The following is a 21841-nucleotide window of genomic DNA, read 5'->3' on the forward strand; positions in this document are numbered from 1 at the left end:
TTCAGACGTAAGTGGATGACAGAACACATTTTACTTTTAAACAGAAAAGGCCTTGATATGCTAAATTTATGCTAATTTTAGGTCCCTAGAAATAAGGATTTCCTGTTAGATCTCACAACAACAACAAAAAGAACGTGAAGGATCTTGGAGTTACTGTGGACATTGATATCTGTTTTGATGAACGTTTTTATGATATTTCAAGAGCAGCTTTTTTCCATCTCCGAAAACAGAAATTACAAACTTGTGGTCAAAAAATGATGTGGTGATGTGGAAATGAAGGCTACAGCTGATTGTTAATCTACAAAGCACACATGAACTTCCTCCTACTTACTGTATCTCTTGGTCCTGCCGAACATGGAGCACCACTCAAAAGTTTGAACACAACCACACATCCAAGTGGATTTCTTTAGTTTTACTACTTTCCACATTGTAGAAAAATAGTGAAGACATCGAAACTATGACATAACACATACAATATCTTGTAGTAACCAAAAAAAGTGTCAAAGAGATCAAAATACATTTCATATTATGGATTCTTCAAATTAGCCAGCCTTTGCATTGTTGACAACTTTAGCACACTTGGGGCATTCTTTCAAGCAGCTTCATAAGCAATCTTCTCGTTCGCTTTGCGCTCACCTGTCTACTTGTGTTAAACGTGTCTTGGTCACTGTTTTTCAGAAATGCAATTACCTCTTCTGATTGGGCGTAAATTAATAACTCAGATCGGCACCATTAGGGGCGCTAATCAGTTTTGCTTAAAGATCCAAAAGCATATGGCCACATGCACAGCGTGGTACTAATCTTAGGTCCGTTGTGGACCGGGTGGTATAGTCTTTCAGACCTGAGGACCGTTTTCCTGGGGAGCCTCAAGTCTTGGAAGACCTCTTGTAGCTAGTGCAAACACGTAGAGACTACATAACAGATGCCGAAAAGCCTGTGAACAGCTAATAGGTGCTGAGCTTCGGAAGGACATTAAGGAGATGGTTGGAGGGTCCAAAAGCAGGCACCTTCTCACAATCCACAGGAAATCAGAGGACAGCGACAAAATGCTAAAATCGCAATGGAAGGACAACCGAAGGAGCATGGAGATAGGGGCGTCTCCCAACGAGAGGAGGAGGTGTAGAGGTCAGCCACTGAGAAAAGACAGAACAGATGACACAGATGAGGGTAGAAGAGGGCCAAGTCATCAAGACGATGAAAACCCAGTTGAAAGCACATGAGTCGACACAGGTTCGAATCCTGCCCGCTGCCCTAAGGTTCACTGTCTCCCGACCTTTCACCTATGTACAGTCATTACAATACAAATTACAAAAGGAGTGATACTGGCCCACTCTTAAATTTAGAAAGCAGACAACAGTATTGTATGTACACAGAGTCGGTAAGCATGTAATTATTGTTTGGAAATGCTGGTCATTGTACAGTGGACATATTCTGCATGTACATGGTTTGTCCAAAACAGTTATCCCAAAGTGACGGTCAATGTTGCCCGATAATGTATCAGCCAAGGTATGTTGTTACCGTCAGCTGACTAAGTGTTTCCAGTATCCCAGTACCCAGGTCAGCGCTACTTGTTCTCTGGTGCAGCAGCGCTGGCCTCGCCGGCGATCTTCAGGTGGTTGAGCCGGGCCATCACCTTGGAACCAAGTGTACCGGTCAGAGACTTCAAACACAGCTGTGGCTCCCTCCATCGCCTGCAGGCGTCAAAATCACTCCATTACATAAAAAGAAAAGTGTGTGTGTGAGAGACATTAGTTATGATAAGACCAGGCGCTTGGTGGGTGGGATCAGTGTTGTGTGTTCACCAGGAGGTGGTGGGTGGGATCAGTGTTGTGTGTTCACCAGGAGGTGGTGGGTGGGATCAGTGTTGTGTGTTCACCAGGAGTTGGTGGGTGGGATCAGTGTTGTGTGTTCACCAGGAGGTGGTGGGTGGGATCAGTGTTGTGTGTTCACCAGGAGGTGGTGGGTGGGATCAGTGTTGTGTGTTCACCAGGAGGTGGTGTGTGGGATCAGTGTTGTGTGTTCACCAGGAGGTGGTGTGTGGGATCAGTGTTGTGTGTTCACCAGGAGGTGGTGGGTGGGATCAGTGTTGTGTGTTCACCAGGAGGTGGTGTGTGGGATCAGTGTTGTGTGTTCACCAGGAGGTGGTGTGTGGGATCAGTGTTGTGTGTTCACCAGGAGGTGGTGGGTGGGATCAGTGTTGGGTGTTTAGGAGGAGGTTGTCATATAAAAGGGGAGGTACCGTTAATATCTCCCCTTTGATCTAGCCTGTATCTATGGTGATGTCATGTGATTTGTGAAAAACAATTACCATGACACACTATTAACAGTATTAAAGAGATGAGCACAAAGCGAAAACGGAGTAATGCATGACCTGAGCGGTTATTTCACTTACTGATTCATGAGATGTGTTACGGATTCCAAGGGGGAAAGAGCTGGCTGATTTGCAATGCCAGTCTTATAGAGAGGGACTTGAGGTTAACTTAGTCACACGCTAACGTAGTTCAATGACACTCCAGGTGCTACAATATGTGTGTGTGTGTGTGTGTGTGTGTGTGTGTGTGAATGCTTGCATGTGTGTGGTCTATGTGTACATGTGAAACCCCCACAACGATAGTACAGCCTTCAAAAATGGTTCCCCACAAGGTTTTTGACTGGTCCCCAATAGGAAAAACGTGATTTCCGGCTAAGGGGCTAGGGAAAAACATACAGACATTTATTTTAAGTTTAGCCAACACTGTTTGAATTTTAGGTTAGGCATTAGGTCTAGGTTATGTTTAGGGCTAGAAGTAAGGGTTGGGTAAAATTTAGGCATAAAAGTTAGGCTTTTGAGGTTAAGGTTTGGTAAGAGTTTGGGAAAAGGGGACATTCATTTCTGTGTTAGGTCTTAGGTCCCCACAAGGACAGGAAAACACACAAGCATCTGCGCGTGTGTGTGTGTGTGTGTGTGGGTGTGTTTACTGCATACCTGCTGTCATCCTTAGAGCTGTCCTCTTTATGCTGTCCGGGAGTTGAAGGCACATAATCTGACAGGGAGAACTCCGCTCGGACCATCTCAGGTGTGAGAGAAACTCCCACGCTTTCAGCCCTGGTGAGTCAGTAACATAATACACACCGGTATTTATGTAACTTACAAAGTGTGTAGGTGTGTGTATTTATGTCTGTGTGATAGAGCCAGATGGAATTAAAAAATGAATCCATATTCAAGCAAAAAGCAGAAGATTTCAAAACATTGTGTATTACAGTTATTAGTTTATATAATCATTTAAAATACTACTGGAACTTTGACGCTTTATAATCCATATTAGCGAACATTACATTTCCATATAGGATAATTACTGTATAGTGAATTCATGTGTTTGTGAGAAAGAAAAAACGAGAGAGTGACAGAATGTGTCTTGACGTGTATTTGACAGAGATGGTGTGTTAGTGTGTGTGTGTGTGTGCGCATGTGACAGGGCTTACTGTCCATCCCCTAGCTCCTCTGTCATGTCCTCTGGAAGGCCACTAAGAGCCGAGGGAGCCACTGTGGGTAGAATGTCCCTGCTGAAGGGGTCAGACCTGTAGGAACCAGGTCGTAGGAAGTTGTGTTAGTTTACCTTGGACACAGTGTCGCATTGGGGATTTGTTGCACTTTATCATGTGGATTTGTTGCACTTCATAGACACCAGTTCACTATGTTTGGACACGACTTGAACAACGCAGAAGACGGAAAGCGGACACAGTAACCCTGGTGTTAGAATGGATCCCAGAGGAGTCTGCATCTTAGCCATAGATCTTTGACAAGGGAACAGAATGTTGGCTACCCTGCCCCCAATCCAAGAAATATGAAGTACAGTAAATCACTGTGTTTCCATTCGCAATTCTGTTTGTGAGACAGGGACTGGGTCTGGAGTTGTAGGTTACAAGCTGTGCCTTAGCTTAAGTCCTTCACAAGATCTGGAGGAAGAAATGAAGGAAGGAAAAACATCCTCTGAGTAGGTGGACACACCGAGCCAGCTGAAATTCCTGCGTGAGCTGTAACTGGCAATAACGGCACGCTTTCTAAGGAGCAAACTGGTTTACACATTTGCTAAGTAAAAATGTCAGAGGAAGGATGGGGGTCTGTACTGTGTACAATCATTGGCAGTTACGTTGCTGTAAAAACAATTCCCTGAAAGACAGAATGGGGTATGAGACATAAAGGAGTACACATTAGTGATGCGCAAGTCAACTGTTTTCTCACCCACCCACAATTTGCAATTACCCGTCCACAACCGGCCGACCATATGGATAAAGTTCATTTCGGAAGCCAGCACAGGACACCACAACTATAGAAAATGCTGCTGTAACACACATGCATTGACCCAAATCTATATACTTGTTTGTCTACAGAATTTAACTTCAGTCTACTCACACACATTTCTTGACATATCCTTTAGTCTACATATACTCTCCACACACACACACACACACACACACACATATATATACAACCACAGTGCCTGTGGGTTATGAGTCATTCCACGTATCGTTACTATGCACTCTTACAGGTAGTAGCAATGCTGAATACCCACACCTGAATACTCTACAATACATTTTGAACTGCCATCGTACTTGCATTTGTCAGCAGTTACATACGCATGTCTACCTCGGGAACATCACTGCTGCCATCTCTGCATCCCGGTTGCACATGCTAACCCACTCCTTCATTTTGCCTCGATTGCACATCTAAAATTGGCATTTGTACCCACACAACTATTTATCCAACTTGTAACATACACTAAATACTTGTAAATTTTCTGCCCTCTATTTGCCTTCATTGCACATTCAGTATTGCCATTTGTACTGCATTTGCCTTCTTTGCATATCTATACGTTCCACTTGTAATATACACATACTTAATACATGTACATTTTCTGCCCTCTTCTATTCGCACTTCTGGTTAGATGCTAACTGCATTTCGTTGTACTGTATTTGTACTTCAATGACAAGTAGAATCTAATCTAACCGAAGGGCTTCAACAACACGATGGAGATAACCAACGCAGCTAGCCGTCCTTAGAGACAAGAGGAGGGTTGTTTTGTCAGGAGCTTTAACCTCGACTTTTAACTTTCACAGCACACAACCAGACTCCCAGACTTACCAAGGGCAGTTGGCAACAGTTATCACATAAAGGAGAATGGACAAGAGCAGCAGAAGCATGACCCAAGGGTAGCCACACCAGGCGACACTCGGGAGTATAGCATTTGCTTAAAAAGAGCACAGACTTAGTTATTTAAGTTAATTTATTTGATCACTTTCCCCCAGACACTGTCCACCGGTCACTTTAGCTGTCAGTGGATGCAGCCTAAAGTGTAATGTGGTTGGCAGAGGGCCCTGTGTGGCTTTGTTATTGGATGCTTACATGCGCGGGACGCAGCTGCTGGTGAGTGGTTGAGCGCCTGACAGAGTGGCCAGCGCAGCCGATGGGAACTTCTTCCAGGTCATCACACCTCGGATCACATCCTGCAATTACATCCGGATAAAGTATTCTCTTCAACTGGACAAAACGGCACTAGCTTCGTCCCAATTCCCCAAAATCCCTGCACCGGGTGAACAATCAAAGGGCACTTCGCCTATTTTTAACAGAAACGCAACAGTGACACGTGTGTGTGAGACGGGTGCGTACCGCCCGATCCAGGAACCTCTTCTGAGTGCCGGGCGTGTGCACGGCCGCCACAGAAGGCTTCGGGATCGAGTACCGGGGGAGCGGACAAAGGTGGAACTCCAGGTCACACTCCAGGTAAAGGGGGTCCGGTTTGAAGGCATGGAGACCGGGAGCCGGGTTCTACAGGGGGGGCGGCACAACACAGACGTCCACAGTACAGCACAGACAGCGTCACTGATCGATGCAGAGCCATTCACACTGATCGATATTCTCAGGCACATTAACTTCTTCTGTCGGGAGGGAGTACTGCTGAATACTTCTGCTGGTGAGAATAACGCTACTGGGATTATCCCAGAGATTCCAACACACACACACACACACACACGTCTAACAATTTCTGTTGACGGCAACAACCAAGTCCTAGTCTGGCGACTCCATGCGTCCAAATACACCCTCACAGTGGACATACAAGAACGGGCTGACGGAAATACGCCACGTTCCATTAAACCCTGTGATGTGGTCTTACGAAGATCCTGAGGGGGTGTGCATCAGGGGGATTCAGCAGGCCAGCTGGGGCGGTGAAACTCAGACTGGGACACTCTTCCACCCGCTCGACATCCTCCGCGGCCACTGGCTCAGCCCGAGCACACCCCGAGGGAGGGCGGGTCACCGCGGGCAGCAGCTCGTCCTGAAAGACATGAACGCGGCGGCGGACAGTGAATCAGGCCCGACGGAGGATAAGTGACTGGAGCCGGTGACCCTGCACGTTCATAACATGTCTTTTGCTACAGTGTTCCCTACGAAACAGATTTGACAGGACTGTATGAGAGGCATTCTGGCAGGAGTCGATACAGTACGTACTATGAAAATGGATGAGTTCAATTAGGGCCAATCAGTCAGGAGCTCCAGCTATGGAATTGCACAAATTAGAATTTAACATAAGAAGTACGTCTTGACGGTCGCGTTATACAAATAATACAATGTAATGTTGTTCTGAAGAGTTGGGCAGAGTTCATATGGACAGCTGCCCATAACTGAGTATTTGTATCATGGGAGCTAAAGGGTAGCCCTGGAGAATTCATGTTTGTTGTATTTTCAACCATGGGAAACTATATTAAAAAAAAAAAGATACATAAACAATGGTTCCAGGGCCATTTCTGTGCATGTGAGACTGTTGTGCGGTGGACAATGATTTGCTTCTTGTTCATCTGAGTAAACACATACTCTTTTAGACCACAAGAGCCGAGCATGTCACAGTATTCCATAATGACGCAGCCAAGTAATCAATCCAAACTGTGCTCCGGGTTATTGCCGTCTTATCTCGTTTCGTATCCTACTCATATCACCTAGTAAAAGGCTTAAAGGATTTACTCTGATCTGCCTTTAATGAACCGCATCCGTGAGCCACACACCATCCATATGAACAGGGTCGGAGTGTCGTCTCTTGGCCTACCTGTGCCCCACTGCGTAGGGTCATGGGCTGGCTGGGGGGAATGTAGTTGGCTGCAGCCTCAAAGGCCGAAACAGGCTGGTACCCCATTAGCTTGTAGTGCTGGGGAACCTTGACAGTCGACCAATTTTAATTGGATACAGAAGGAAGCATGTTAGTGTAAAAAAGCGCCGGCAAAAGTCCCTGTTATAAATCAGAGGAAGGCAATAGTGACTAGCTGTTGTGCCCACGAAATGTCAAAGCCCCGACAATGATTCTTTATTTAGGCAATGGGCGTGAAATGAGGAGCCTCTCATGTGCTGCAGACATACCTTCAGGTTGAAAAATGGAATGTGCGGTTTGACCAGGACCTCTGTAGGGCTAACAGGGACAGGACCCAACGCACCGAGAGCCTGGGAAACCAGGAAACCTCAGTAAGTTAGGGTTATTCAAGAAATAATTTCAATGAATACAAGCCGCTACTCAATTCATCAGTGTTACCTCTTTGCAAACTGTCCACACAAGAGAAAAATTCCCCTTCATTAACACTGAACTTACCAGGTCATCTGGCCCGTCAGAAAGAGAAAATATGGGAAATGTGATAGGGATCACGTTGTCCGGGTTGATCTTCGGCAGGTCAGGGGTCTCTTTCTCCACTATATCAGAAGAATTAAGGTATCACGCTTGTTTTCAGCATCACCAGAAGAAACCACCTCCATATAGATATTTACTACAGATCAACAACATACTTTTTGCATTGTGTCAATATGTATTTTTAAGAATACGCCTGCATTCTATACACAGCACTTAATTCAGTAGTTTCAGCTGTGCAATACCTCTTTTATCTTTGGACAGGTGCTTCATGCTATGAGTCAACTGCCTCAGACAAACCAGTCTGTTGTTCATACGACATCGAATTACCACCTGTAACATGAGTAAACCATCAATCAATCAAATGTATTTATAAAGCCCTTTATACATCAGCAGTTGTCACAAAGAGCTTTTGCTAAACATCCAGTCTGAAACTCCAAGGAGCAAGCAACAACAGTGTTGAAGCACAGTGGCTAGGAAAAACTCCCCAAAAGGGGGAGAAATTAGGAAGAGACCTAGAGAGGAACCAGGCTTGGAGTGGCGATCAGTCCTCTTTTGGCTGTGCCGGGTGACCATTTTAAGAGTACAAGTTAATAATTAATAAATGCAGATTCATACTGGCCTTCATACAGGTTGAAATCTTTTGTTGACAAATCTGTACATTCCTGTTTGGTCAAAAAGAGGGTAATATATACTAAAAACAAAGTATGCACTGAAAGACATGCCCAACTTCGTGTGGGGTCATGTGTGACCTACATGTTTTACAGGTGGGCATTTAGAATGCAGGAACATATAAACTCCTTCATTGTATTTACTGACCTTTGGAGGTCCTTTCCTACACATACTAAGTGGAATATCCATTTTTGACCACCATGAAGTGGAATGTCCATTTTTGACCACCATGAAGTGGAATGTCAATTGTTGACCACCATGAAGTGGAATGTCCAATTTGACCACCATGAAGGGGAAAGTCCATTTTCGACCTTCTTACTGATTTATTTAGATATGACAGTGCCCCACAACTAAGCCGCCACACCTTCTTGTTACATGACTAAAGTCGGTTATCATAGAGAGTTTATCCACAAGACACATAATTACAATGCGGTTTATTTATGAAACAGCTGCATTGAGTGGAGATGGGTCTCACCTAACCCTGAGGCATAAACTGAACATCAAAGAATTGAAGCAAAGAGGGCAAGTAACTAGACCTTGCGGGCTGCCTGCTGAAAGAGCCTAAGAGCTCGACGCCTGACCTCGAGATCACTGCAGGAGTACGTGCGAAAGACAGGCGCGCCAGCCAGTGCCTGGAAGGTACAGACAAAATTAATCTAATTAATGGTGGAAATCTAAAGAGAAACAGATTGAAGCCGTTCTCAGTCTTGGCAAATTAATGTCACGGTAGAGACAAATGGGTCAGTTTTCGACATGATTACCTGGCCTGCGTCACGCAGAACCCGTCTGGTGGAGAGCTTGGGTTGGCCTCCAGCGAAGTCCCCCTCTGTTCGCACCTCTCCTTTTCTAACCTGAAAGAGGTCAATCCGGGGAGAAGGCATTAGCCCGCTAGGCCAAAACCTGGTTACTTACCTGGCTTTGTAACACAAGGTAATAAGCGTAGGAAACACCAATCAGTGTAAGGCACAGGGAAGAGGGGCGGAGGTTATTTTAGTCTCCGACCTGAGCTTCCAGATTCCAGAGAAGGCAAGGAACATGAAAGGAGTTTATCCAATCAGCAAACCGCATGGTTGGCCTCTCTTTAAAACAATAGTGTCCCATAAAGAACAGAGTGTGTGAATACAGCCCATAAACAGAGCATGGGGAGAGGAGATAGAGAGGAAGTGCTGTTGAGTGTCCAGGGCAAGACCTGACAACTGTTCCCCTTTTGGGGAAAAAAACTGCGTCGTAGCAGCATCTCTCGCTGACATTACCATGTCACGCTGCATCAAATGCAAACCCTGGACGGTTGGATTTAGAACATTCACTGGCCTGTCTCAACTAAACTCCGCCATACGGTTGCATCTTGGACTTAAGCTCAACTACACTGTATTTGAGAAGAACATAACAGAACACTGGCCAGAGGATTAAAAAACACAATGACCCTGTTTTACACATGCATAGCGCGGTAAAATGAATATGACTTACGGGATAGGGTGTCAAAATTACCTTATACTCATAATCGGCAATATCTCTGTCCTCCAAAATCGACATCTTAGTCTTTGCCAAGACAGGGTCCCTCCCGAGGTGAACTTGCCTCCATCAAAAAGAAGGAATCAACATTCAACAACAGAAAGAACAGTGCATCAGTGGCCTAGATTTTCACGATTGCCATCACAATTATTGCGTCTTTAAATCACGGTTCCCTAACCATCTGAGACGATTGGCTCTTTCCTCCTTGATGTCCTGTTGAACCTGGGCCTCAAATAAAGCCTCCTTCATTTGTCTCGTCTGGAGGCCCAGGTCGCTCTGGGATGTCATGGCTGAATTGTAAAAACAGAAAAAAATGGATTAGTGGTGTGGGCGTTCATTCTTGGAGTGAAAGTTCATAACTGGTCCGGGGTCTTTTCCAGGTACCTTCACGCAGGTCTGTAGAGCTCAGTTTATTAGTCTGTAGTATCAGCATCTTGGCCACTCCAGCAGGGGACAAAACATCAAATGCAGGCTTCACATCAGCCTCTCTTTTCTCCCTAACAGTCTGTTGAAATAATTCCACACTCATTACACAAACATGAATATTTCCAAGCACCTTACAGCTCTCTTGAGGCTTTGTGGACAGGTTGTGAAGAGATGATACCTTTGACTTTTCGGTGGTCCGTATCGACCTCTTCTTGGATTTGGTCATAGGCTGTATCAATGAGGCAGGTGGAGGCCCTCCACCGTCACCATTCGAAATGTCTTTTGTATGTCCCATATCTTTCTCCTGCTGCCTGGGACGGAAACAACCCCAGTACACACACTCAATTAATGCAGTTGATTTTCATCAATTTCATTTCCATCACTCCTGGGGTCTAACGAAAACAGCAATAAAGTAACCACCTTTTAGGTTAACTGCACTCAATTGGTTAACCGGACTGTAGATCAATGGCCCAACAATTGGGGCAGGACTTCAGGACGAGATCAAGCTTTTTCAGGGGATCCGTCTGTCGAGTAAAACCATGCCCCTTTCAGCTAGAGGTCCAACTCCTTCATACGATACTGACTGAATCACTGGCTCTTTCTGTTTAAGCCTCTGTTTGTAAGCAGGAAGTGTGTTTAGAAAGGGTCTTGTATGTGTCTCTGAGGGCCATATAAAAGTTATCCAGCGGGTCCAGTTAGAAGAAAATATGGGAAGATTTTGATCCAAAACACACCCATCGAGTAGATTGGCTACCGATTAATTTTGATATGAGCGCAGTGAGTTGATGAATCATTAACTGATTTCAGCCATAACACCGGGGAGTAAAACTCATCCACCACCAGTGATGAATTGCATCCATTATCATGGGAACTGAATAGAAAACATATTATATACACAGACTCTAAACAAGAACAGTCCGTTTCAAACTGTGTGGAGTCCAAAACAAAGGCGGTTAGCCACGTTCAGAGATAAATGGATCGAATGGATGACATCATCTTTTAAACCACGCTGAAGACCCAAATGTGTGCATTTTCTGAAAACGCAGATAAACATAATTATATATATTATTTAGAAACAATTATGATTCAAGCATCAATCAACCATAAAAAAATCACTATGTGGAATATACACAATGAAAAACTGAGAAACATTTGATTATATGAAAATGGAACAATATGCCCTTATATGGTTGGGCACTTCAGGGGTTCATTTATCTCTCTCAATGTTTGTACTATTTCAATTTTAAAGGTTTGCAGTTGGAGAGTTGGAAGCACATAGTGGATATGCAACACATGGTCTCCCTCCCAAAATTGAAATGCGCATACACACTATTTACAGAAGGATTTAACAATCACACGGCATTCTTACCTGTCCAAAAGAATATTTGTCTCAGTGCCTCAATTCGTTGAACTGACAACGGTCCAAAATGACAAGCAATAATGTAATATGAACCAAGATAACAGGAACTTTGCTGGTCATATATCAAATCTGTGCACCATTATCCCAGTAGGTGTTAAATAAACCGTCTCAACTCCAACAGGCTGAGGGAAAAACAACCTGAGGCTGACTCAGTTACCCACTGGCTTACATCAAAAGCATGACATTGGTCAAACATGATGATCTACTTGAGTAAATCAGTGAAATATTTTTAAGTACAAGTTTGATTTTCATTGACATCATTGACTGATCTCGAGTAGTTCTCACTACATAATATTGTCACTTTTCATGACGGCAGTAATGTTCAAATCATATGAGAGCTCACTAGCTAGATACCCACCAAAAGATTTAGGGAGCCATTTGTAAGATTTCCACGAAACAAACGCAGGGAAATCCTCATTTTAATATAAAGGGTATGAGGGAAAGATGTTCTTTGAAATGGAGCACATAAATTGTTATTGTCGGCTTCCGGATCATTTTTTCTAGTTAATTTTAATCTGGTCTTTCTGTATTGCTATACTTAAGGCTATCTAGAGTTGAAAATACATTGTTTCTGCTATTCCCCACGTAGACGCTAGAGGGAAGAATTTACTAATTTCACCATTAAGCTAGCCAAGATAGAAACAGACAATATTACACACTGAGTGGATTTACAAAGGGACCATACCAAATTGAGTTAAAACTACATGTAGTTGTACACCAGGACAAACAGTCTGAAGACCCAGAGCTCTTCTGGACAGCTGCATTATAATGTGTGAAAGTAATGCAAATAGTCCGTTGGCATTTTAGACCTATTTAAATGTATACTGAAAAACACGGCAGCTTTCGTGAATGTTTTACTTCCATATAATGACAAAAAAGATTTGAAGTCTACTCTTTCAAAGTAGGGGCCCGAAGAAATCGAGTGAATTCCATGACATGAGTACCGAACGGGAGAGTATACTCGTTCTGTCATTCCGGCTGCGTAAAGATGTTAACGAATTAACCTCCGACATTTCAACGTGGTTCCCACCTGATGGCCAGACGGGGTGCGGAGGACCCCGTGACGGTACAGATGCCGGGTTTGGAGTTGAACTGGGAGACGACCACCTGCAGGGTGACTTGGGATGTGCCATACCGGAACGGCCTGAACGTAACCGTAACGTCCACTTTTCCATCGGCTGGAATCACACCTAGGATCATAAACGAGGGGTTATGGTTGATTTCTGGGAAAACGAAAATTAGAGTTATACTGTGAAAGATAGTGCTCGAAAGACTGATGATTCTGGATTTTACCAACAATGCGTTATCGTGAGTGTAGCAATGCACACGCCTTCCCTAAACTCCGATGCCCTCAAAGCAACGCAGGCAGCTAATTTCTCAGACGTCTCTACCTAGACTGAGCGCCGGGTTATTTTCCTAACACAACGGAAACCCAGCATCACCGATTGCCTGGAAAGCGTCAACAGCCATGACACAGTCAAAACAGCACAGTAACCCCAACTGCTTGTGTCAAGGTGGCAGTTGAAGACATGAAAGCCACATTGTCTTTAGACCTTTTTATGAACAAAACAGTATACCTACGTGAAATAATGGATACATACTTTAAAATTATAAAATTACAGAATATTCTGGTAACTACCAAACTCTGGAATTCACCCTCCTGTAGCTGGGTGTTGACGTTGTTTGTAAGAGAAAGGTAATCAGTCTTCCATATTTAACCCAACTCCGAATTGAAGAGATGCAGTTTCTGCCCAAATGAATGCCTGATGAGCAATTAAGGTTTATTGCCTAACTCATGGACAGAATCTTATTTTTTACTTGTCAGCTTGGGAATTTGATCTAGCAATTCTAAGATCATTCACAATTCCCAGCCCTAGCAGGTAGGATATTGGTATTTTGCTCTGTCATCTGCTTATCAAGTCTCTAACAAGACACTAGAGTTATTATTTTACTCAGTGGTCTAAAGGGCTTCCTGTTTTGATCAAAGTTACCTGAGAGAGGATGGACCAAAAAGGCTCTGTCAGACTGGATGATGTGCACCTGGAACTCAAAGTCAATAGGACAACTGCAGCTCAGGGGGATCACATGGCTGACACTAGAAGGTGAAATGCAGGAGAAAGGTCAAAGGTTATAAAGAACAAGATGAGTCCCTGTTCGAGAAGGGATAACCCTGGTCATATCTCCTACGGGGCAACACGATACCCTGTTACACTAAATCAAATTTAACCACAGGAACACTTCGTCACAGAGAGACGCTTTCAAAGACAGAGCTGTGAAGGCCCTCTCTGAGTATGCATTTGAAGTGGGTTACATAACAATCGGTCAAATGTAAACCGTCTCTACACTCAGACGAATGTTTACAATTTCACTTTTGCTACGTATTTTCCCTCCAGGCATGTTGTTTTGACAGAAGACTGTAATATATCCAACACAAAATGCCTAATAATGTACTGACCCTAGCATATACGGAGCATGCGGCATGGCTAGAGAAATACGATTAGTTATCTAATTGAGCAAATGGTCTTAATATACTGACAGCTAAATGCATCACTAGTGTCAACAGAGGTCATAAAACAAATGAAACGCATGTGTTACGTGACCATAATAACACGCTCTGTGATTACTCCTCAAACATGCCTTGGTTGCCATTTATCATGTTTATCTGGCAGCTTAATTTGGAAAACTGAGGCACTTAACAAATGTTTTGCTGGCTAGGATGTGGCCTATGAGTGGCTGCGCAGGTTATGCACAGCCTCGTTATATAAACGATCGTAAATAAGTTCAAAGACGATTCAGAGGAATGGTGCACAGGGAAGCAAAGCCGTCCATTTCACCTCACCTCCGGCCCACGGGGACCGCTGGCAAGGTGATGTGTGTTGGAAGGTGCAAGTCATCAATGATGGGATAGGCATGGACTGGAACCAGTAAGTTCTCTTCCTCCTGGTTGAGAGATCAGAGCAAACAGATGTCATGACACGATGCTCCCTGACGTATTTGTGTCCTGGATGATTCTGTGCAGGGGAGGGAGGTCCCTAAACGTAACCCGGTCCCAGATCAGTTGGCCAATGCACCACAATGACCATTACGAGTTCATAAAGTCTGATCTGGCATCAGGCTTACCTCACAGCAACTGCGGAGAAGAGAAACAACTAAAGAATCACTGACAACAAACAACATGCTCAACAAGACCGTAAATCCCTCTTGATTGACTGCTGGAATAGATCAGGAGTAGACGTTGAAGAGATTACTGTATGTCAGGCATTATGGCCAGCAGACTTGATTAGAAACTAAGATAGCACTATATTCCAACCTTGCAATGAATCCGAATACAGTCGTAGAAATAGCGCCAATCGTCAGGGCAGAAGTGTACTTTCACTGTGTAGGAAAGTCCTGGGACAAGACGATGCTGTAGACAAATATAGAGACCAAGGATTTAAGCATCAATACGAATCCAACAATCTGAATGGAATGCATTAAATCAAATAGGAATTTAAAAAAAAAAGAATACCTTTTTTAAATATTTGGTTTGGAAGTGCTTTGTTTGGGTGGGAATTATGTGAACGTTGATCACTTCAGACGATTTGTTAATAAGCTTCTGAAACATTAAAGCAAATATAATTCACATTTCCGTAAAAATGTGCTGGAACAAAAACAACAGTTATATAACCGGGTAGAGTGACAACTCATTTTATATATTTTTTTAAATCGCAAGAAGACAGCACAATCGTAAGTCTTCAAATTATGGAGCTTCACTAACCAAGCTTTTTTCATAACTCTCTCCCAGTTTAAACCCACTGAAGTGAAGTGCTGAGGGTTCCGCTTGGATTTCATTGTTGCTCTTGAGTTTGGAAAATATTTCTGAAAGTACAAGAATGGTATGAATGAGATATAAGGAAACTCTTGAGTGGAAATTTTGATCAAACATACAAGTGAGTTGATCCTACGGGTCTCTAGTAGATGATGAGGGACATGGGTCAGACTTCTCTTTCTGTCCTCCACCAGCTGGCACAGGGGAAGAGGGGACCTCTTTCTATGGCTGTCTATAAACGTCTCTGAGGCAGAGTATGTCACTTCCATCACATCTCCGTGAATAGCAGGGCTAGATGGAAAATGTGATATTTACTCATCCTTCGTTAATTACCTACCTGAGGACAAATAACATCTAAAGATGCGGTTGTGAATTATACTATGACAACAAATCACAAAAAGCTAGCCAGCAAGCCAATTGCATACAGTCAGTAGATAGCAGAGGAACGGCTGGTTGTTATCAAATATGACAGCTGTGTAACTTTCTATGTTCGTCTGTAAACAACGTTATTCTTTTCGTAGCTCACAAATACCATAGTTTTGTATTCTTTGCATTGTGTGGGTGCATTTCAAGAATAATAACTGCACTTACCTGTTAATTTATCGACAGACCATTAACTAAACAATACATATAAAACTATTCCATTATCAGTAAACCAAACACTCTCGTCACCATAGCGATGCTTCGGCGAATGTCTTCCAAGTGGGCGTGGAAAAGGCGTTACAGTGTTTTGGTCAAGATTCCGTGGGAGGAGCGATTTTTCTGTGCATAATAAAGCCAAATAACTGATCAAAGTCTCAAACATATGTAATTGGTTTGGAAGGGAATTGTAATTCATATGTTGCTGCTTTGAAAAAGGCGATCCTAATGAACGTTTAGTTACAAAAGTAAATTTAAATTTCTGGTAGACTATGCAGACTGACAATATGCATACATTTGTAATCTTTGGAATCCTGGGAATGCACTTGTACTTGAAGGTAAAGAACGCGCGTGTTAGTAACAGGCATGTTTTGCAATAGGTAAAATTTAGAAGATGACAATGCACACTCCTTTCATTTTTTATCTATGGAAGGTTCACGCAGATTGTGAGCCGTACGCCATTCTTATTAGAGAGGAGGAGAGGTGCCTTCATGAGTTGGGACTGCATAATGAGTCAAAAACTCCCCAACCAGGTGAGATGTGAACCTTCTCTGTTGTTATTTATAACGCTTTACCGTTAGACATTCGTATCCAGTGTTTGAAAATGTTTTCCTAAAACGCAGTTTTAAACTCAATTAGTCATTGTTAATAAAAAAATATATATCTTAATGACTGTGTAGGTGTGCTGTATGCCATGCAGCATACCGATAATTAAATATTTTAACGAATTTCCGAATTGACTGAAATTAGTTGTTTTGCTGAAAAAGTTGCTAGTCAGACGTTTCTGAGCTAAATGTAGTATCGAGTATCATTTGAACGCGGGCTAACATTTTTATATAAATAAAATCCATACATAGTTGTTTCTAGATTTTTACACTGCATTTATTGGCTGTATGATGCATTTTAGATGCTTTGTGTATATTTTCAATGCGTTCGGACAAATCTATTAACAGCTATAATCGTAACATGTTACGCTGAACAGCAGCCCGAAAGATAATACGTAACTTCTGGTCCAGTTGGTTTACACACAACCTAAAACTGCACCACGCGCCAGCTAGGTAACAAGGCCAGTTTCGACAGTGGAGTGGGTTTTCATCTAGGGATCACATTGGTAAGAACATTAGAGCTGTATAACTGTATATTGCTAATCTCACACCGACAGTATTTGAACTGATATTGTGCAACATACAGTAATTAAAACAACATTCACAATTATTCCATCCTCTCATTCAGACTGCACGGTCATGTGGGACCACTTGAATTGCTGGCTTCCTGCTTTTGTAGGGGAGACTGTATCCCAGCCCTGTCCCAATTTCTTCAAATCAGAAGGTAACAGACCCCCGAGCCCTGGTTATGAGGTGTGTTCTAGTCAATGATCCACCACCTAAGCCATTTGTTTCCATTTGAATTAAGAAATGTTTGTCTTTCTACCATAAACTGGCGATAGGTGCCTGTAGTTGATAGGCTAATGGACAAAGCAGTTTTCTAGAGTTCGTAAAAGGTCCCCTTGTGGAAACATCATGAATCGATTTCCGAATACCGTACAGAAGACTAAAGAAGCCTTAAAACGGCACGCCCTGAAATAACTGAGAGGATAGAACTGCGTAGACCTTAGTGTTTTAGAAGCAGTTTTGTGTGTCCTGGTATAAAGTTGCATTGTTGACAGCCAATTTGCTATTTGAACAATACAACAAGTATCGACCAGGCCGTATATATGCTCTCTCAGGCAAGGTGTACCGGAACTGCACAAACACAGGCTGGACCGACGCATTTCCCCCTTATGAGAACGCCTGTTTCAACGAGACGTTACACTTTCTTGTAGAGGTTGGTGTGCTCCTAGGATGCTTTTAGTGTGTTTTTTTTGATACAGGAAAAGTTCCACCATATAATGGGAAAGCCATAGGGGTGTTGAACAGTGTGTCAAAAATGAATGGACAATTTTAATAATGGAAAATCTTACCCCAGGCCACTTTTTCCCTGTGTTTTCCTCCCAGTCACATGACTCCCACATGTATTTCCCCTATGTGAAGACCATGTACACCGCGGGATATGCGCTCTCTCTCATATCACTCACCGTCGCCATCACCATCCTCTGTTTTTTTAGGTGAGAAAAAGATTATTATGTTTTACAACTGGTATGAAGAATAATAACCACAGAAATCAATGACCATACAGTCATATGGAAAAGACAGACACAAAAATGTGTATTTTTGTTTTGTTTTTACATATTTGGACGTATGGATATGCAATCTTCTCTTCAACACTATTGACAAAGGTAACCTAATTTAAGAAGGGACAATGAAATATTATACTTTGCAGTCATGCATTCATCAAAAATCAACAGAAATGCCTTTACATAGTGCACAGTGTTAACCCCTCTCGCTGAAATATCTTCATGTAGCGGTTTCATCTACTAGGAAGATTTTTTGATCCCACTGTTCTTTACAGAACTGCTTTAACTGTCATGTCCAAGGTCTTTTCTGCATATCCTCATCGAGTCCCTGACCAGCGTGTCGACAGATTTGGGATTTGACTCAGTGATTGCATAACCCTCAATTTTTCCTTTTTGAGCCAATTTGTCGTAGTTTTGCTTGTGCGTTTTGGACAATTGTCCTATTGTAAAGATGCATGTTCCAGGTCAGCTTCAGCTTTCTGACAGATGGCCTCAATTCCTCCCCAAGAATTCTCTGGTATATTGTGGTTTTGCTCTTCACCTAGGTGTTGTCCGGCAAATGTCTTGATATTATGTTTTGAGAGCAGAGGTTTCCACTTCCCTGACCTCCCATGTAGGCCATGTTTGTGCAGTTCCTTTCTGACATTTGACTCATACACATTGACATTGCTTGTGGCAAGAGGCTGGTAGAGCCCTTGATGTTGCCCTAGGGTTCTTAGAGACTTTTGTACCTGTTTTGGTGCACCTGATATTCATGTTAGCCATTTTATGTAATGGTCAAAGTAGGGGTGTAAAGTACAACGTTTTGTCTGTGTAAGGAAATTGCAATTCTGTTTATTTTAACTGCATCAATGGTGTTTTTATTTTTGTGTGTGATATTTTAAATTGGGTTGCCTTTATCAATCAATGTGGTTGGACATTTGCTCAGACATCCATGTATTTCCAATTGCTTGCTTTTTCTCTTCACTGTACATAATTTTAGGTCCCAGTGAGGTAGTAAACATGAGCAGAAAGTCTGTTGGTCAAGGTGGCTATTAAAAGCTCTTTCATACTCTTCCTCCTTCTGTCTTGTTTAGGAAACTGCACTGCACCAGGAACTACATCCACATTCAGCTCTTCGTCTCCTTCATCCTGCGCGCTACCTCGATCTTCATCAAGGACTCGGTGCTCTTCGCCAATGAAGACTTGTACCGCTGCGATGAACTCCCAGTAAGCATTGCAGCGATCCTCGCTGTACCTCACCATTCCCAACACTAGGGTCAGCCATGTTGGTGCCACACTTAGGACGTTTGCCTTTCGGACCGGCGACCTGGGTTTGCTCGCCCTGCTGCAGAGGGCTGTGTAGCGATTCTCACTGTACAAGTCCTCTCAGTGGTCCAACACAACATGTAACCCTGTCGTTCACTATGGTCTACTGTATTAAAGAGTGACTGTCAGTGCATGTGTGAATGCGTTCATATTAAGGATATGCAATAGTGGACACTTACTTTAAATGCTATCATTTGAAACGACACTGAAACTTATGTTGTTTGACCCACTGTAAACCAAACTCTACTCCCTCTCACTATGTTTTTATACTGCTAGATTACCTATATGAAACTGCTAACACACATCACTTTTGGTTATGTAGGTGGTGTGTAAGTTAGTTGTGATGTTTTCCAACTACTGCATCATGGCAAACTACAGCTGGTTGCTAGTGGAAGGACACTACCTCCACACTCTGGTCAGTGTGTCTTTTTTCTCCAAGAAGAAACACCTGTGGTGGTACATCATTCTGGGCTGGGGTAGGGACATCACAACAACACTACACACCCCATCTTGAAGTGTCATGCATATTGCTTTGCATAGTAATCTTTTTGTTTTCCGTCAATAAAAACAGAACTGGTAGAAACCTTTTTTTTTTCCTCACAGGTTTGCCCATTTTAGTTATTCTATCCTGGGGCTTGTCAAAATTCCTTTATGAGGATGTAGGGTAAGCTAGATGTGATGTCATGCAGACATTTTAAACACAACTTCTGCATTATAATCATCGTCTTGGTTCACATACATGTTGAACCAATGGTTCCCCTTTTTCATGAAGCTGCTGGGAGACAAGAATACAAGAGTGGATTTGGTGGATTCTCAGAGTGCCTGTCCTGCTATTCATAATTGTAAGTTCATCAGTTGCATCTGTTGGCTTACTTAATATTCAGTATTAAATATTAGGTTGATACATTAATGGCGAAGAAAATATATTTGTGGCCTCTTCCTTTCACAGCTAAATCTGCTGTTTTTTCTGAGGATCATAAGAATTCTGGTGGGAAAACTGCAGATGCCAGACATGGAAGGAAATGAAGCCAGTCAATTCAAGTGAGTTGTCAACATAAACATAGTATGTCCTGTATATTTATTTTTTTATCACTTAATTGCTCACAACGGTGGTACTTCATGCCTGTGTGGACCTTATGTAAGCTTTGCCCACTCCAAACAGAAGGACGAGCACAACTGCACACAGGTGGAATTGTTACCACATGTATTCATTGTTGCATTTTTGTGTATTGTTTCATTGCTAAATTCTCCTTTTTCAGGAGGCTTACCAAATCAACGTTTCTTTTGGTGGCCCTCTTTGGTTTGTATTATATTCTCTTTGCCTTCTTACCCATCAAAGTCAGTGGTTTAACATACAAGATATGGACCTTTTTTGAACTGGCTCTCGCATCAACACAGGTAATATTACAGGTTGAAATCAGATTTCTTGCTGGATGTGGGAGAACCATTTAAAGTCTAAACTCCACTTTTATCTATTTAAGGGCTTTGTGGTCGCTGTTCTTTACTGTTTTCTAAACGGGGAGGTAGGTTTATTTTTATTTTACCTTTTTCCTCAAAACTATGATGTAAAATGTAACTTAAAACAACTGGTACAATTGTGGTGCTGCTAACATTATGTAACTTGGCCTGATTAACTAGTAGCATCCCACACACCTCCAACCATGTGTACACACACACACACACACAGGTGCAGCATGAAGTGCAGAGGAGATGGCGCAGATGGAGGCTCAAGCAGCATCTTAATGGGGAGCACAGGCAGCATGGTTCCATGAGCCAAAGCGGCTCTCCCCTTACCCAGGTCACCTTACTGCCGCGCTGCGGACTGGCCAGCCTGGCGTGACCTTTGACCCCACTCACTGTAGCACCACCCAGAAGCGCCAGCTCGCACAGACTGCTTCCTCAAGGCGTCAAGGGAGCGTGAGTTCTAGAACTTGAATTGGTACCCGGAATTACACAGAGAATTGCGGAGACTTGGACATTTCCCGGGAAGCTGCACTGTGACATTCAGTTTTTTTGTGATGTTTCGCTTCAAGCAACTGAAGATGATACTGTTGGATTCAGTGGAAGTTGTAAGAAACAGGAAGAGCTTTAATATGGACCATAGGACCCATTTGTGATAAAGGAAATCCTGGAAAAAAAGGTCTGTTAATGACCAGCACATTCTTCCCCCAGAGATTTTAACACATGGTTTTAAATGACCAATTATTTTTGTTGACTTGCATCAGTTTTTATTATAC

General features: G+C 42.9%; 2 protein-coding genes across 7 annotated transcripts; one reads left to right on the forward strand and one right to left on the reverse strand.

The window, feature by feature from the left end:
- Positions 1-397: 397 nt before the first annotated feature.
- On the reverse strand, positions 398-18160 carry cfap221 (cilia and flagella associated protein 221). Of its 5 annotated transcripts, none has more exons than XM_034289888.1 (25): positions 18084-18160; positions 15621-15775; positions 15434-15534; positions 15185-15271; positions 14987-15082; positions 14516-14616; positions 13668-13771; positions 12707-12866; positions 10435-10567; positions 10215-10335; positions 10009-10120; positions 9807-9894; positions 9080-9169; positions 8855-8950; positions 7892-7979; positions 7614-7711; positions 7388-7468; positions 7080-7187; positions 6153-6314; positions 5648-5806; positions 5384-5484; positions 3463-3558; positions 2966-3094; positions 1519-1709; positions 398-1133 (listed from the first exon to the last, which is right to left on the reverse strand). In XM_034289888.1, the coding sequence occupies exons 2-24, from the start codon at positions 15751-15753 to the stop codon at positions 1565-1567; spliced, it is 2589 nt and encodes an 862-aa protein (XP_034145779.1). In that variant the 5' UTR covers positions 15754-15775; positions 18084-18160; the 3' UTR covers positions 398-1133; positions 1519-1564. The 5 variants fall into 5 exon arrangements, with proteins under 5 accessions (XP_034145779.1, XP_019897594.3, XP_019897595.3 ...); XM_020042035.3 differs by lacking the exon at positions 18084-18160 and adding an exon at positions 16076-16230 and having other exon boundaries at positions 2966-3085; XM_020042036.3 differs by lacking the exon at positions 18084-18160 and adding an exon at positions 16076-16230 and having other exon boundaries at positions 1519-1691.
- LOC105022074 (vasoactive intestinal polypeptide receptor) lies at positions 16313-21831 on the forward strand. 2 transcript variants are annotated; one of them, XM_010890204.4, is made up of 13 exons: positions 16313-16461; positions 16557-16656; positions 17357-17452; positions 17850-17947; positions 18118-18227; positions 19373-19505; positions 19927-20080; positions 20208-20268; positions 20377-20446; positions 20554-20645; positions 20864-21002; positions 21086-21127; positions 21292-21831. In XM_010890204.4, the coding sequence occupies exons 1-13, from the start codon at positions 16396-16398 to the stop codon at positions 21442-21444; spliced, it is 1314 nt and encodes a 437-aa protein (XP_010888506.1). In that variant the 5' UTR covers positions 16313-16395; the 3' UTR covers positions 21445-21831. The 2 variants fall into 2 exon arrangements, with proteins under 2 accessions (XP_010888506.1, XP_010888507.1); XM_010890205.4 differs by lacking the exons at positions 16313-16461; positions 16557-16656 and adding an exon at positions 17143-17234.
- Positions 21832-21841: the final 10 nt, after the last annotated feature.

This window comes from Esox lucius, chromosome 22 (assembly GCF_011004845.1).
Source record: "Esox lucius isolate fEsoLuc1 chromosome 22, fEsoLuc1.pri, whole genome shotgun sequence".
Classification (NCBI taxonomy): Eukaryota; Metazoa; Chordata; class Actinopteri; order Esociformes; family Esocidae; genus Esox; species Esox lucius.

Excerpts from the sequence above, each read along its gene's own strand:
- cfap221 (XM_034289888.1), bottom strand. The coding sequence starts at position 15,753 with ATGGAAGTGACATACTCTGCCTCAGAGACGTTTATAGACAGCCATAGA. Across the intron at positions 5,485-5,647 it reads AGAGGTTCCTGGATCGGGCG|GATGTGATCCGAGGTGTGAT; the intron begins GTACGCACCCGT and ends ATGTAATTGCAG. Across the intron at positions 3,559-5,383 it reads AGCAGCTGCGTCCCGCGCAT|GTCTGACCCCTTCAGCAGGG; the intron begins GTAAGCATCCAA and ends TGGTTCCTACAG.
- LOC105022074 (XM_010890204.4), top strand. The coding sequence starts at position 16,396 with ATGCAGACTGACAATATGCATACATTTGTAATCTTTGGAATCCTGGGA. Across the intron at positions 16,657-17,356 it reads GTCAAAAACTCCCCAACCAG|ACTGCACGGTCATGTGGGAC; the intron begins GTGAGATGTGAA and ends CCTCTCATTCAG. Across the intron at positions 20,646-20,863 it reads AATGAAGCCAGTCAATTCAA|GAGGCTTACCAAATCAACGT; the intron begins GTGAGTTGTCAA and ends CTCCTTTTTCAG.